Source organism: Mobula birostris, chromosome 15 (assembly GCF_030028105.1).
Source record: "Mobula birostris isolate sMobBir1 chromosome 15, sMobBir1.hap1, whole genome shotgun sequence".
Classification (NCBI taxonomy): domain Eukaryota; kingdom Metazoa; phylum Chordata; class Chondrichthyes; order Myliobatiformes; family Myliobatidae; genus Mobula; species Mobula birostris.
The window spans coordinates 28,747,895-28,763,503 of NC_092384.1; the positions used below are offsets into that span (position 1 = coordinate 28,747,895).

General features: G+C 43.0%; 1 protein-coding gene across 2 annotated transcripts in view; it reads left to right on the plus strand.

Annotated features, from left to right (window-relative positions):
* bcar1 (BCAR1 scaffold protein, Cas family member) overlaps positions 1-15,609 on the plus strand; it is a 261,635-nt gene that overhangs the window by 164,194 nt on the left and 81,832 nt on the right. For both annotated transcript variants that reach the window (XM_072279525.1, XM_072279524.1), the window contains exon 2: positions 6,872-7,636. In XM_072279525.1, coding sequence (XP_072135626.1) covers positions 6,872-7,636 — 765 coding nt within the window. The remainder of the gene's footprint in view (positions 1-6,871; positions 7,637-15,609) is intronic.

Below are 15,609 nucleotides of genomic sequence, written 5' to 3' on the forward strand. Positions count from 1 at the left end.
CTTTGTATTTATTTATGTTATTTGGTGATACAGCATGGGGTAGGCTCTTCTGGCCCTTCGAGCAATGCCATTCCAGCAATCCCACAATCACGATTAACCCTAACCTCATCACAGAACAATTTACAAAGACCAGTTAAACCCCCCTTACATCTTCGGAACGTGGGAGGAAACTGGAGCATTCCAGGGGAAACCCACGCATTCCGAAGGGCACTGGAATTGTGTTCCGAACTCTGGAAAGCCCCAAGCCGTAATAGCGTTGCGCTAACTACTACGCTACTGTACGTTGGATCTGAATGAATCATTGACTACATCAAGACCTGCATGGACACAGTCGTGCCTTTGCTAAAAGACCAAACGTACCCAAGCCAGCAACCCTGGATGAACCAGGAGATTCACAATCGACTGAAGACTAGATCTGTGATGTCCATGACTGGTGGTCCAGAATCCTTCATGAAGTCCAAGCCCGACTTAAAAGAAGTTAGAGGAACAGTTGAATGCAGAACAACTGTGGCAGGGTTCTAATGCCATCGCTTACCACAAGGTGAAACCTAATAGCATAAATGGCAGTGGTGCTTCACTCCCCGGTGATCTCAGTGCCTTTTATGCATGCTTCAAAAGGGGTAATAACATCGTGTCGGCTTGGAGGCTAATGTCAGAACATCCTTAAAGAGGGTGAACCCGTGCAATGCATCAAGCCTCAACGGTGTACCTGGCCAGGTACTGAAAACCTGTATCGACCAACTTGCTGAGGTGTTTAAGGGTGTCTTCAGCCTCCCACTGCTGTGATCTGATGTTCCCACCCCCCCCAAATGGCAGTAATAAACCGGTGCTCAGGTAGTTCACAGTGAACTGCCTCAACGACTACAGCCTGGTAGCACTTGTGACTATTGTGATGAAGTACTTTGAGAGGTTGGTTATGGCTAGTATTAACTCCTGCCTGAGCACGGACCTGGACCCTCTACGTTTGCTGGAGACCTGTTATTATGGTAGGCAAACTGCAATCTCAATGGCTTGCCATTCTCCACTTTGGTGCACATAGACAATATCAAAGCATACGCCAAGCTGCTGTTCAACACCTTCATCCTCTCGGCGATTTAGGAACAGCTTTTTCCCCTCCACCAACAGATACCTGATTTGTCCATGAACTCACGAACACTGCCTCATTATTCCTTTCTTTTTGCACTATTTAATTGTTTTGTAATTTGCAGTAATTTTGTGTCGTTGCACTGTACTGCTGCCATAAGATGACAAGTTTCATATCATGTAATCTGATTCTGGTGATTGCATTGTATTTAAACCCCTTGTTGATGTAATGGAATGAGGTGTCATGATTGTGACAGTAGTGCTTCAGATAGGGAAATGAACATGGAGGGATGTGGATCGTGTGCAGGCAGAAGGAATTAGTTGAAGTTTACATTATACTTGGTACATACATCATGGGCTGTCTGTGCGCTGTAGTGTAGTAGAGTAACACTGCCCAACAGGTCCAGGACGACCACACCTAGTCCCAATTGTCCATAAAAGTTGCTGGTGAACGCAGCGGGCCAGGCAGCGTCTCCAGGAAGCAGTACAGTTGACGTTTCGGGCCGAGGCCGAGAAGGGTCTCTGCCCGAAACGTCGACTGTACCGCTTCCTGGAGATGCTGCCTGGCCTGCTGTGTTCACCAGCAACTTTTATGTGTGTTGCACATTTCCTCATGTTTGCCCAATTGTCCATGTTCAGCAAATAATTCTCCAAATTCCTCCCCTATTCAAATAGCTCTCATATGTTGTAATTGTGCCTGCCTCGATCACTTCCTCCGACACCTCATCTCAGGCACTCATTACTCTCCGTGTAAAGAGGTTATCTCTCCCCTCTTGTGTCTCTGCCCTCTAGTTTTGGGAAAGGACTATGACCATCCACATCCCTCATGATTTTACAGACTTCTATGAGGTTTTTCCTTCATTCTCCCGCACTTCAAGGATAAAGACCACAGTGCCGGCCTCTCCTTAGAAGTCAGGGCCTCTAGTCCAGGCAGCATCATGAAAAGGGATAGATAAGCTAGGGGCAGTAGAGTTGTGTCCTCCGGTAGGTGAGACTAGAACTAGGGGACATAGTCTCAAGATTCAGGGGACTAGATTTAGGGTGGAGATGAGGAGGAACTGCTTTTCCCAGAGGGTGGCGAGTCTGTGGAATTCTCTGCCCAATGAAGCAGTGGAGGCTATCTCAGTAAATATGTTTAAGACAAGGTTGGATAGATTTTTGCGTAGTAGGGGAATTAACGGTTATGGGGGAAAAGGCAGGTAGGAGGAGATGAGTCCATGGCCAGATCAGCCATCATCTTACTGAATGGCAGAGCAGGCTCGACGGGCTAGATGGCCTACTCCTGCTCTTATTTCTTCTGTTCTTACGTTATCATCATAAATCTCTTCTACACCTTTCTAGCTTGTCAGTGCCTTTCCTGTAACAGGGTGACTAAAACTGTACACAATACTGCCAAGATCTACAATGACTTGCAATATAATGTCCCTAAACCTAACCGATGCCCTGGCTGATGAAGGCCAGTCTGCTAATTGCCACCTTCACCACACATCTACTTGTGAGGCCACTTTCAGCAAACTGTGTACTTGTACTCCAGGTTCTTCTGTTCCATAACACTTATCAGTGCCCTGCCGTTCACAGTACAAGACCTATCTTGGTTTGACTGCCCAAAGTGCACCACTTCAGGCTTATCTAAATTGAAATGCATTTGCCATTCTGTAACCCGACTCCCTACCCGATGAAGGTCTTTTTGTAGTTCATTGTAACGTGGTTCACTGTCAACAGGACCTCATCATGTAGTATCCTGAGCAAACCCGCTTGTCATGCAATGTACATTCATATCAGAATCACTTACATAAATAATAAATAACATACATAGGTCCCATCTCTGACCTTTGGGGCACTCTACATTCACAGAGCTCCAGTCAAAAAATCAACCTTCAACCATCACCCTCTGCTTCCTATCGGTGAGCCACTTCTGAATCCACTTTAGGAAGAGGTACAGTCGACGTTTCAGGCCGAGACCCTTCGTCAGGACTAACTGAAGGAAGAGTTAGTAGGAGATTTGAAAGTGGGAGGGGGAGGGGAAGATCCAAAATGATAGGAGAAGACAGGAAGGGGAGGGATGGAGCCAAGAGCTGGACAGGTGATTGGCAAAGGGGATACGAGAGGATCATGGGACAGGAGGCCTAGGGAGAAAGAAAAAAGGGAAGGGGGGAGAAACCCAGAGGATGGGCAAGAGGTATAGTGAGAGGGACAGAGGGAGAAAAAGGAGAGTGAGAGAAAGAATGTGTGTATAAGAATAAATAACGGATGGGGTACGAGGGGGAGGTGGGGCATTAGCGGAAGTTAGAGAAGTCAATGTTCATGCCATCAGGTTGGAGGCTACCCAGACGGAATATAAGGTGTTGTTCCTCCAACCTGAGTGTGGCTTCATGTCTTAATTCTCATGCGACGTAACCTTCCAGATCGGTCTGTCACTTTGTCAAAGTCCTTACTGAAGTCCCATGTTCTATGATGTATGTTGTATGACTACGTATTCATTTAAGAGGGTGGAAAGTAGTTCTTTGACAGTTTGGTAGCTGCTAGAAGTTCTTATCATTATAAATGCTGCTTCCATGGAGCCAAAGAGGCCCTTGAGGACAAAGGACTAATTTTGAAGGAAGGACATTAATTTGCTGTTCTGATAGACTTGAATGTTATCTGTCAATTGATCTTCACTAAGTTAAACGATGGATTGTTCTTAAAGGGGAATGTGCTGTGACAAAACTGAGGTGGATTAGTTTTTACAAGGAAATGTATTAATAGGGGAAATTGGGAAAGTTAGGAGACACCGTGACAAATAGCTCTGAGTCCTATTGCTATCTGCATTTCAGCTCTGTGCAGCTTTTCATGAACCTTATCATCGGATGTTTACGGCTGGTGACTCTGATGGCAGGAGATGAATGTTCACTACAGGAAGCTACATGATGTTAGCTGGGCGTTCCTTGTTTCCTTGCCTTTTAATTGTCTTTTCTCTGCAGGCAGGTCCAAACTATCATCCTTCCTCTAGATTAGGCTGATTTAATGTGGGGAAGTGATTGTCACTGGTATCCCAGAAGCAAGTTATCAACAATATGATTGTAGTTAGCCAAAAGAGGTAGCCCCAATTATTCCTTCCTCTCTAATGGTGCATTATAGGATTATGTGGCAATTCCTTGCGTGAATGGTAAAATTAAGCATTGAGGAAAAGATATTAACTTTTTGACTCATTCCTGTACTGTCTTAACTTCCCCACCTACTTAGTCACTTTTATTTCTGCACCATCGTCAGGGATTATTTCAAGAATTGGATTCTGTTTTACCTGATATTTTAAAAAATGCACCTCACTGTTTTTCCATTTATGCCTTTTAATTCTTCATGTCTCACTCTGTGAAAGGCTGGTTGTAAATGATACAAATACACAAAATGCTGGAGGAGCTCAGCAGGCCAGGCAGCATCTGTGGAAAAGAGTAAACAGTTGCTGTTTTGGGCTGAGACCCTCTAACAGGACTAGAGAAAAAAAGATGAGAAGTTGGAGTAAGAAGGTGGGACAGGTGATAGGTGAGACTGGGAGAGGGGGAGGGTGAAGTAAAGAGCTGGGAAGCTGATGGGTGAAAGAGATAAAGAGCTGGAGGAGGGGGAATCTGATAGGAGAGGGTAGAAGGCCGTGAAAGAAAGGGAAGGGGGAGGAGCACCAGAGGGAGGTGATGGGCAGGTAAGGAGATAAGGTGAGAGAGGGAAATGGGAATGGAGAGGGGGGGCATTACCAGAAATTCAAGAAATCAATCCATCAGGTTGTAGTTTACCCAGACAGAATATAAGGTGTTGCTCCTCCAACCTGAGTGAGGCCTCATCATAGCAGTAGAGGAGGCCGTGGACCGACATGTCAGAATGGGAATGGGAAGTAGAATTGAAGTGGGTGGCCACCTGGAGAGATCCCGCTTTTCCTGGCGTACGGAGAGTGGGATCTTGTGGTGCTGGCTTTTCTCTATTAACTCTTCAGTTCTGGGAGTCTGCTGTATCCAAGTAAGAGCACCTGTACATCAGAAGCTATTTGCTGGTTTTTGAGCACTTTGGGGTAGACTGAAGCCCTCAGCATCAAAGTGGAGTTTATTGTCATATGCACAAGTGCAATGAAAAAAATCCTGCTTGTAGAAGCGTCACAGGCACATAACATCAGATTCACATCATTTGCCAAAAAAAATCAATAAAATATAAATTTAACAAAAGTATGCAACAGACACCATTAAAACACAAATTAACAAAGTCCATTGTGGTGCAGTGGTCAAAGTAGTCATCGTGTCCCATGCTGAGGTAGTGATTAGGCTTGTGCGGGTTAGTTCTAGAACCGAATGGTTGAAGGAGGGGAGCTGTTCCTGAACCTGTGGAGTGGAACTTCGTGCCCGATTTTGGCTGCGAGAGGAAGGCGTCACCAGGACGGTGTGGGCCTTGGTTGATGGATGTTGCACTATCTTTATAAAAGGCACTGTAAAAAAAAAAGAAAATAATAAACTCAAAGAGATTCTGCAAATCCAGGACTGGAAAGGTTGCAGTTAAAACATTGACTGTTTATTCCTCTAGAAAGATGCTACCTGACCTGCAGAGTTCCTCTGACATTTTGTGTGTGTCGCCATATGACCATAAGATATGGGAGCAGAATTAGGCCATTTGGCCCATTGAGTTTTCTTTTTGATGGTTTGTACGATTTGTTCTTTCTTTTTTTTTGCACATTTGATATATGACTGTCTTTGTGGTGTGGGTTTTTTTTAGTGAATTCTATTGTGCTTTTTTGTTTTGTTGCTGCCTGCAAGAAGACAAATCCCAAGGTTGTAGATGGTATACAGACTTGGATAACAAATGCTACACTTTGAACTTTGAAATGGTTTGGCATCAACTGGATGGGCTGAAGGGCCTTTTTCTGTGCTGTAGCCTTCTATGACTCTAAAAGGTGAAGGATGGAGGAGGTTTGGAGTGTAATTTAGTGGACTGAGGAGGGGATTCAGTCAGGACTGGAGGGTTAGATTAGTATATTAGTGTAGGATGATTGGCTGTGGCAAAATAAGATGGGCCGTGATTGGGTTGGGAGGCTTTGGGTTCATGGTTGGGCATACAGCACATCCTGAAGGTGACTGACAGAGTAAAATATGTATGGGCTGCCTTATTTGGTCTAAAGTTCAGCATAAAAGGGCTCTATTTTCCGTAGAGTTTTGCTCCTGCTGAAGTGGCTCAGGTCCTTTCGGTCTTTGCAGATGGAACTGAATTTACCAGAAATGGTGTTCAGATATGGTTGCATGTCATTGGATGTGATTTAATTTAACTGGCATCTCTGCTCAGGCGTGTGCACCTTATTCACTAAGGACCTTGAAGCAATTTGGTGACTTTGCAAAAGGTGCAGTAAGGGCAATCGGTTTTCCGATCAAATCTGTCACACAGTACACACTTAACCCTTTGGACTGGTGAGCAGGATAGCAGAGATTGGTAATTATCACATTGTAGACATGGGGTTGTCCAGCACAGAAACTGGCTCTTCAAAACCGCCATGTCCATGTTATGTGGAAAAATATTTACCTACTTGAAGATTTCAGCAAGGTTATTTATAAGAGATAAGCTCTAGGTTTTTCACTAAGTAACACAAGAAAACATCATAAATGGGACAAGTTGAAAATTAATTATCTAAACGATTTAAAACCAGTATTTTTCAAATTTATTCATGCAATTATTTGATTTGAAATTTTGTCTAGAAGAACATATACTGTAATCAAGGTTTGTGCATGCAGGTCATGTCAATATATCAGACAAGCTTATTTAACTCCAACTACTTTTCTTCCAGAATGTACTGGCTAAAGCCTTGTATGACAATGTGGCCGAATCACCAGATGAACTGACGTTTCGCAAAGGGGATATCATGACGGTTTTGGAACGGAACACAGGAGGCTTGGATGGCTGGTGGCTTTGCTCGCTACATGGACGGCAAGGTATCGTGCCTGGAAACAGGCTAAAGATCCTGGTGGGAATGTATGAGAAAAAGCAGCCAAATTCCAGCCCGGCACAACAGTCCCCACAATCACAACAGCCTTACCAACAACAGAATGTTTACCAAATGCCATCCCAGTCCTCACAGTATACAGCTATGCATCCGGCTTACCTGCCCCAGGGAGACAATGTCTATATGATGCCCTCATCAAGCAAAGTACAGCAGAGCTTGTATCAGGTTCCTCCTGCGCTACAGAACCAGCCAAACAAGTACCCGGCTACCCCAACAAAGCAACAGCATCAGACCTTGTATCAGAAGACAGCAACTCAAGGCCACTTGACCCAGTCCATGAACCCAAACCAGGAGATATATCAGGTGCCCCCATCTCTGAGTCAAACCCAGGACATCTATCAGGTACCCTCCAAGAGTCCACCTCAGGATATCTATCAGGTGCCCCCATCCATGGGTCCTGGACAGGACATCTACCAAATACCTCCATCCATAAATCCAGTCCAGGACATCTACCAAGTGCCCCCTTCCATGAATCCAGCCCAGGACATCTATCAAGTACCTCCTTCTCTGGAAAAGAGAAACTGGGAAGGAACAAAGCCAGTCGGAAAGGTAAGTGAACTGCACAAACCGATGACCTTTGTGGCATATCTCACCAAGCGTTTTCTGCCATTAATGCCTGTGGGGAATGTATGAAGTAAATTTCTGCATTTATCTCTCAGTACCTTCCTGTTGGTGAGGCTTAGAAATTTTGATACGGGAACAGCTCAGGATGACCAGTGAGGGATCCGTCACAATAATGCAGGCAAAAAAGGTGTCTGATGGCGTGATCTTGTAAGTGGGGTGACACATGATGCTGTTAGAATTTTTCAAGTTTAAGCCACTTTCTCCACTGGCACCATTTCGTTTTGTGTGGAGAATCTCTGGAATTCACTCCCCTGTGGGGTTGTGGAGGATGGGTCTCTGGAGATATTTAAAGAAGGGGTAGATTTATGAAAGAATGATAAATTCAAGGTGGTGGGAAACTGACAGAGAAGAGGAAATGAGGTCTGGGGTATATCAGCCTTGACCATATTGGATGTAGTGCCAGCCTGTGGGGTCAAGTAGACTAACCTGGTTCCTATTGTCTTGTGCTCTGGAACATCAGTAGTCAACAGCCAACTCTCTTTCAGCTTGCTTCAAGGCTTGATTGGTGCAGCAAGTGCCTTTAAATTAGTAAGATACAAAATATATGAGGAAGTTGGTGGAACATTTAGTTATATGGACTATAACGAAGGCAACTAAAGCCAAGAGGAGCTGATGTTCTGGAATTAGTTGAAAAACCATTAAAAAGGCAGTAAATGAGTTTGGAATGGATAGGAACTTTTCTGGAGAGAGAAACAATTGAAAGATCCAAGGAGAATAATTTAATAGTGACCTTTTCCTGTTCTTAAAAAAAAATTCTAATCCATCTCCCTGGTATGGTTCACTATGTTGACTCAGAGGGTTACCCAACAAGATGAGTTAGCACAGTGTTACAATAAGAATGATGAAGCACTTCTAAGTTAATGAGTTTTTCTTTTGAAATGAATTCATCTCCCACTCACTACTGGGCTCCAGTAACTCTTAACTAGCCAATTGTCCTTGACCATCCCATCTGTATTTAATACTTAGAAATAGTAATGTTATGGAAGGATATTAAGCTTTATTGCAATTTCCTTTTATTGTTTACATTGTAAAGAGGTTCCTGATGAAGCTATTTCCTCTTTATGGAGTAAACTGATCCTATGACAAGTTGGTAGTAAATTAGGTTTTCAATGTGCACACAGTTTTTAACAAGCAGAACATTGTGGCATTTGCTCGTTTTTAAGCACTGTTTTTCAGATCATACCAGCTCACTGCATAATGATAATTCTCTTCATTTATCAATACACACCCTGCTCCTTCAGTAATTATTTTGCATCTGTCACATCTAGTTACCGATGGTCCTGCACTAGAAATTCTCCATATTTAGGCTAACGAATTTGGAACATTTCCGATTGAATCTCCAGCACTTAGTAAATTGCATTATTACTCATATACCTGCAGGTGGAATAGGTAATTGGAGAAGAGTCCCAAGAGCAGTGGGCATTTAATGCTCAAAGTGCAGCCAACTTTCTTGCCTTAAACAAATTAGAAGTGTCTTTCAGCTCCCTGATCCTAATTTTCACTTAGAGGAAAGTATACGGAGTCTAGTCTGAACCAGAAGGACCATTGCCAGCAGCCAGCTGGTGCAGAAGCACACCCTGTTAATGGGAAATAGTTGGTAATATGGTTCACTTAATGTCACAAACAGATGGGGACTTGCAACACTCTGCAACAGTAATATATTGCTCATTATGTTTTAAGATCAGGGCGGTTGAATTATTGTGCTTTTGTTCCTTTTATGCTATGTAACTAAAGGTCAAGCTCTTGAGATTCCCATGAACTGTCTGTCCATTCAAGTTAGGATCAAACACACATTCAGACTTGGATTTTAGTTTTAATGCCTAAGTTTCTCCTATCAAGAGAAACAACTGAAATGTTCCAAATCTGTTAGCCTACAGAATAGGGAGAATTTCCAGTAGAGGGGTATTTGTAATCAGGCGAGACAGATTAAAGATAATTGCTGTAAAAATTGGGTGTAAGGGTTGCTAAATATGGACAATTGTTTTCAAGTAGCAAGCTGTTATGATCTGAAATATGCTTCTTGAAAGTGCAGTGTATGTAGGTTCATTAGAAATTTTTAAAAAGGGTATTGGGTGTGTACCTGTAAACAAACTGTTAGCAGGATAATGAGGAAAGAGCAAGTCAGCAGAGCTAATTAATTAGCTGTAAAGGGACAGTATGGAACTGATGGGTTGAATAGCCTAGGGCTGTTTGATTTGGGAACATGTTATAATGGGATATTTTCTGTTTTTTTATATATGAAAGTGTATGTAGAATCACGACTTCAACTCATGTGGGAAGGCACAATAGCAGATTGGCACCCAAACAGATGGGCCTTCTATTCCATGGGTTCAGTGGTGGGGTGAGCCATCAACTGAACTCAGGTGACAGGTTCTTGTGCTGTGCTACTGAATCAGTTCAGAAAACTAACAGAAACGGCAATCAGCATTTTTAAAAACAAACGGGCAGACGCATTCCCGAAGACCTGATCACACAAACACAGCACGGAGTTTGAACCTATGAAGTGCAGTTACACCACAGTGGCGCAGTTACACAATGGTTTTGATTTATGTTATGGAAATGCCCGACATTATATTTTTGTGGGGTGCTGCAAAGCATGAGGGATGGCACGGTGGTGTAGTGGTTAGTGCCATTGCCTTACGGTGCCAAAAAGGGTTTGATCTCCATTGCTTTCTCATTGGAGTTTGTTACATTCTCCCCATGACAGTGTGGGTTTCCTCTCGGTGCTCCGGTTTCCTCCTATTTTGCAAAAGATGTACGGTTAGGGACAGTGAGTTACAAGCATGCTCTGTTTGCACCAGTAGCGTGATGACATTTGCAGGCTGCCCCCTGCACAATCTTGTGTTGGTCGTTGATGCAAAATGACGCATTTCACTGGATGTTTCGATGTACATCTGACAAATAAAGCTAATTTTTATCTCTTTAAGCTGGGGTGATATCCTTTCTTTACTTCAGATAATATATTGAGCTATTACACACATATATCAACTGATCGGAGACACATGTGTCCTGCTCTTTTAGTTTGTCTCTGCTCTTTACCTCCTAAAGTATACACTGGGCCTGTTCCCCATGTCCCCATACTCAGCCACCTCCTCACCCTTTATTGATCCTGGGTATTGAATTTTGTTCATTGGGCACTTTATTTTCATTGCAGACTTGGGACTTCTGGAGAAGCAAGAGGAGAAATTTGGGAGATTCATTTGATCATGTTCTGTAGAAGCAGATGAGCAAGCCACAGACCTGAATCCAGGCAGCTGCACGTAGAACAGGGACATAAATATCTCCAATGTTGTGCAGCTAGATGTTCATTGAGATTATATGCTGTCAAACTGAAGACAATTTATTGGGTTAAAATGGATCAAATTTCAACAGAACCTTTTTAGAGTTGGAAATATTATCTAACTGCTCTATGCACTAATCCATTGTGTAGGATGAAATTGGGAAATTCCAGATATTCTAAATCATAAAACATAGAACCATAGAACATTACAGCACAGAAACAGGCCTTTGGCCCTTCTTGACTGTGCTGAACCATTTTTCTGCCTAATCCCACTGACCTGCACCTGGACCATATCGCTCCATACACCTTTCATCCATGTACCTGTCCAAGTTTTTCTTAAATGTTAAGAGTGAGGCCGCATTTACCACTTCATCTGGCAGCTCATTCCACACTCCCACCACTCTCTGTGTGAAGAAGCCCCCCCCCAATGTTCCCTTTAAACTTTTCCCCCTTCACCCTTAACCCATGTCCTCTGTTTTTTTCCTTCCCTAGCCTCAGTGGAAAAAGCCTGCTTGCATTCACTCTGTCTATACCCATCATAATTTTATATACCTCTATCAAATCTCCCCTCAGTCTTCTATGCTCCAGGGAATAAAGTCCTAACCTATTCAACCTTTCTCTGTAACTCACTTTCTCAAGTCCCGGAAACATCCTTGTAAACTTGCAACCTTATTAATATCCTTTTCCTGTAATTTGGTGACCAAAACTGCACACGGTACTCCAAATTCGGCCTCGCCAATGCCTTATACAACCTCACCATAACATTCCAACTCTTATACTCAATACTTTGATTTATAAAGGCCAACGTACCAAAAGCTCTCTTTACGACCCTATCATAGAGTAGGTAAATTCAATAATATAAAGACTTGAGGATATTTTTAAAAATGTGTGTATTTTATAGTGAACTTAATAGTTTAGATTTCTTCACTGAATTTTCATCAAAGACACAGCTTTCTTTTTGTTAGACAGTGAGGCATTTTATCAACTTTCTGAGTAGGTTAAATTTAAGGATCCATATCATCCAGCTAAATAAAAGTTTCATTTTCCCATTCAACTGGTAATTGTCTTGATGAAATTTGGCATTTGAGGTTGATGATTTGGCTTTAATGATCTTAATGTTTGTATGAACATCTGGTGTGTAAGCTAATAATTTTTTATCTTTAGCTAGTTGAGCTCTTCCTCGTAGCTGAGAATGGCTTGCTTCTGTCTTGGTTCTGTGAATTTTGAGGTGGCTGATAAGACTAGTGTAGGAACCACAGACTCTGCTGCAAGTAGACCAGAGGCAGTATGACAGGGTGGAAGGGAGGGTGAGCTTGGAGGTGGGGCTCCCGACAAAAGGAGTTGAGATTCTCACTACGCCTCCATTTTTGGCAGTCCTTGGTTGGGGATTCCTAGGAATGAATCAGTGATATTGTTCTAGTTGCGCAAAGATGCTTTCTCATTTTCTCTATTTACTGCATAATCTCTTGCCTTAACAGAGCTTGGAACGGAGAATGTTTTGCAGGTATTGGGCACATGAATGAAGGGGTCTGCCAAAGGAACTAACTGAGTGATTAGGATCACCTTTGGTGGCAATGCTGCCTGGGAAAGGACTTTGATGTTAATTTGCTTTTCCTTGCCAGTGGATTTGGAGATGCCATTGATGGCCTCTCTCTGGTGTTTTGAGATAGCTATTGATGGTTGTTCATATCTCAGAAACAAATAGGGATTACTGTTGTCCAGTAGACCATGAGCTTTGTGATGGGTATGAGACCTTGATCTTCAAATACCATTTTCCTCAAGACATTCAAAGGTTGTCCTGATGCACTGAAGGCAGTGTTGCAACTCAGCACTGTGGTCTGATTTTGCTGAGAAGTAGCTCCCGAGAAATAGGAGGTGATCCGTATTTTCCATGGGTCAAGTCAGGAGCCGTTATTATTGGGAGGTGATGAGCAGAGTGGTCAACTTGGTTGAGGACTTTTGTGTACGGCCCATTATCCCTTGCCCTTCAGTGAATGAGCCAATGACAATTCAGAGATTGACTTCCAAACATACCACGCACAAGGGTCACCTGTGTATTTTGGTTGGTGCCGTGGGTTGAGAGTTTCCCATTTGTCCTGTAGGTCATTCTCATTCCAGCAGGAAGCTTGTAGAATGGCGAACTGCAACATGGGAATAAGAAAAAATGAGTGAAGTGTTGAGGCAATGGGGAAGCCTTGCTTGACAACACTGAGATTTGGAACTGGTATGGACCTGTTTGATTAACTTTTTATAATTGCTCCAAAGATGGGCTCGATAAGAGACCATGGGTTTCTGGAAGGAGCTAATTTATTCAGTACTGCCTCTTCCACACCTTCTAATCGTCGAAGACACCTGGCAGACGTGGTGCTGTGATGAGCAGCGTGTTTAAAGTGCTAACGCTCTAAAGAGATGCATTACGCTAGATCTGGCTGACGAAGTTCCATTGCTCAAGGCAGAGTGCACTAGGTTTTCAGATCCCGCCCATTCTTACTCGGGCAAGTGATGTGAGTCAGCTCAGTTTTGACGCAACTTTATTGACAACCGTGCAGCTGACCTAAGGGCACTGTTGGAGGTGCGGCAGGCAGAACTACCGAGCAGGAAACGACACCTCCCTGTAAATCTCATTAAAATGAAGATGGATTTGAAATGCATATTTTATAGTGGGTGTGACTGTTCTTGTATATTTTATACTGTGTGTGTTCGTAAAGATGATATATACAGAACATTAAAGACAGGATGGAGATGCTTCAGGTTTGGTGAGCACGCAGCCGGCAGAGTTTGATGTTCAGCTGATTTACATTTAATTATCCTGTACTTTCCTGAAGAGCTTACCTTGCATTTATAGGGAGAAGTAGGATCAGTCTGTTTCTTCTGCTCTTTACACTATTCTCTGTGTAAATTGGCTTTGTTTGCTGCACAGTAGAGTGGTGAGAGTCAGGCACCCAGCTCTGCTTACATATCCATGACTGACTCAACATTGTCAATACTTGGCCTGTATTTTATATGCAAGATCCTTTTGGTGCATATCCTGCTGGGGCACACACGTAAGGAGTTGTGTTTTTTTTGTGGCAGCAGTGCAGTGCAATTCATAAAATTACTACAGTACTGTGCAGGAGTGTTAGGCACCCTAGCTATATATATGTACTGATGAAAGATCTCGACCTGAAACGTTGACTATACTCTTTTTCCATAGCTGCTGAGTTATTCCAGCATTTGGTGTGTGTTGCTTGGATTTCTAGCATCTACAGATTTTCTCGTTGGTGATATATATCTGCCTTCAATTTTTGTACAATTACTTTCCATCCCTCTGAGAGTACTACACTCTTTTAATTCGCACCTCTCTCAGATTCTCACTGTTCTGTCATTGCAGAGCCCTGCCCCATTTTCTTAGCCCCAGGCCACGAATTAGCAAATCTTGAGCCAGCACAGCACACAGTGACACATATTGCTTCAAATAGGAAGACAATTTTTGTGAAAATGGCAGAGAAAATAATGTTTTGCGACACTTTCTCAACACCTTTAATCCCCTTGAAAGAACAGCTGAGTAAGTTTTTTTCCTCAAAATAAAAGACCTTTGCAATTAATTGAGAAAAGATTTTGTGACTAGTAGGAGAGCTCTTTGTTCTGCTGACACATGTCTGATACCATATGCAGCAAATAAAATTGATTAAAGGCTTTTGCTATGCTGTAGCTTGGACTGGCTTTATATTCTATTGAACATTGAGGATTACGTAGAGTCTAATTGAGGTAATTAAGATGATCAAAGGGGACAATAAGATGGATAGAGAGACAATTTCCTCTGCTGGGGTTATTATGAAGTGGAAATCACATACATTTGAAAGTAGAGCTAGATCATTCAGGGGCTGTTGTCAGAATAGATATCTTCAATAAAAAGGAAATCTGGAACTCAAGCATTGAGGCTAGAAATTGATTAACAGCCTGAGAGCTGAGATAGACAAGTTTTCGTTGGGGTAAACTGTTAAAGATTGTGGGACTAAGGGAGTAAATGGAGTGGAACATGTTGGAGGAGTTGAGTCATTCAGCCAGTCATCAGGTACCCATTTGTACTAATCTCTTACTCCAGTATCTGGTCCATATACCTTGATGTTTGTTTGGATACTGCTTAAACCTTTTGACTGGTGGTGTGTTCCACATTCTTTGGGGGTGAAAAAGGTCTTCCCTAGGCTCCCTGAATCTCTTCCGTCATGCCTTAAACCTGCACCGCCTAGATTTAGACACATTTTCCATGGAGAAAGGTTTCTAACTACTTAATCCTCTGGACTCGGTATACCTCACTCCGATCCTCTCTTCAGGCTTCCTCCATCCAAGGAAAGACAAACCCAGCCTGTCTGCTCTCTCCTCGTGGCTGAATGTGCCATCCTAGGGAACAAACTGGTGACTTTGCTGTGCACCCTGTCCAGTGTGACCAGAGCAGCACACGAGCTGCAGCTGTGCCCTAAAATAGTTGTGCCATTAGGACCTTGTTCTTGTTTTCTGTGTCCTGTGTAATGAAGGCAAGTTCTTGATTACGGGCTGCTGTTATCAGGGATCTGTGGACTTGTACACCAAGCTTCCTTTTTTTCCTCAAAGCACCCTTAGGCCCTACCATTCATTGTTT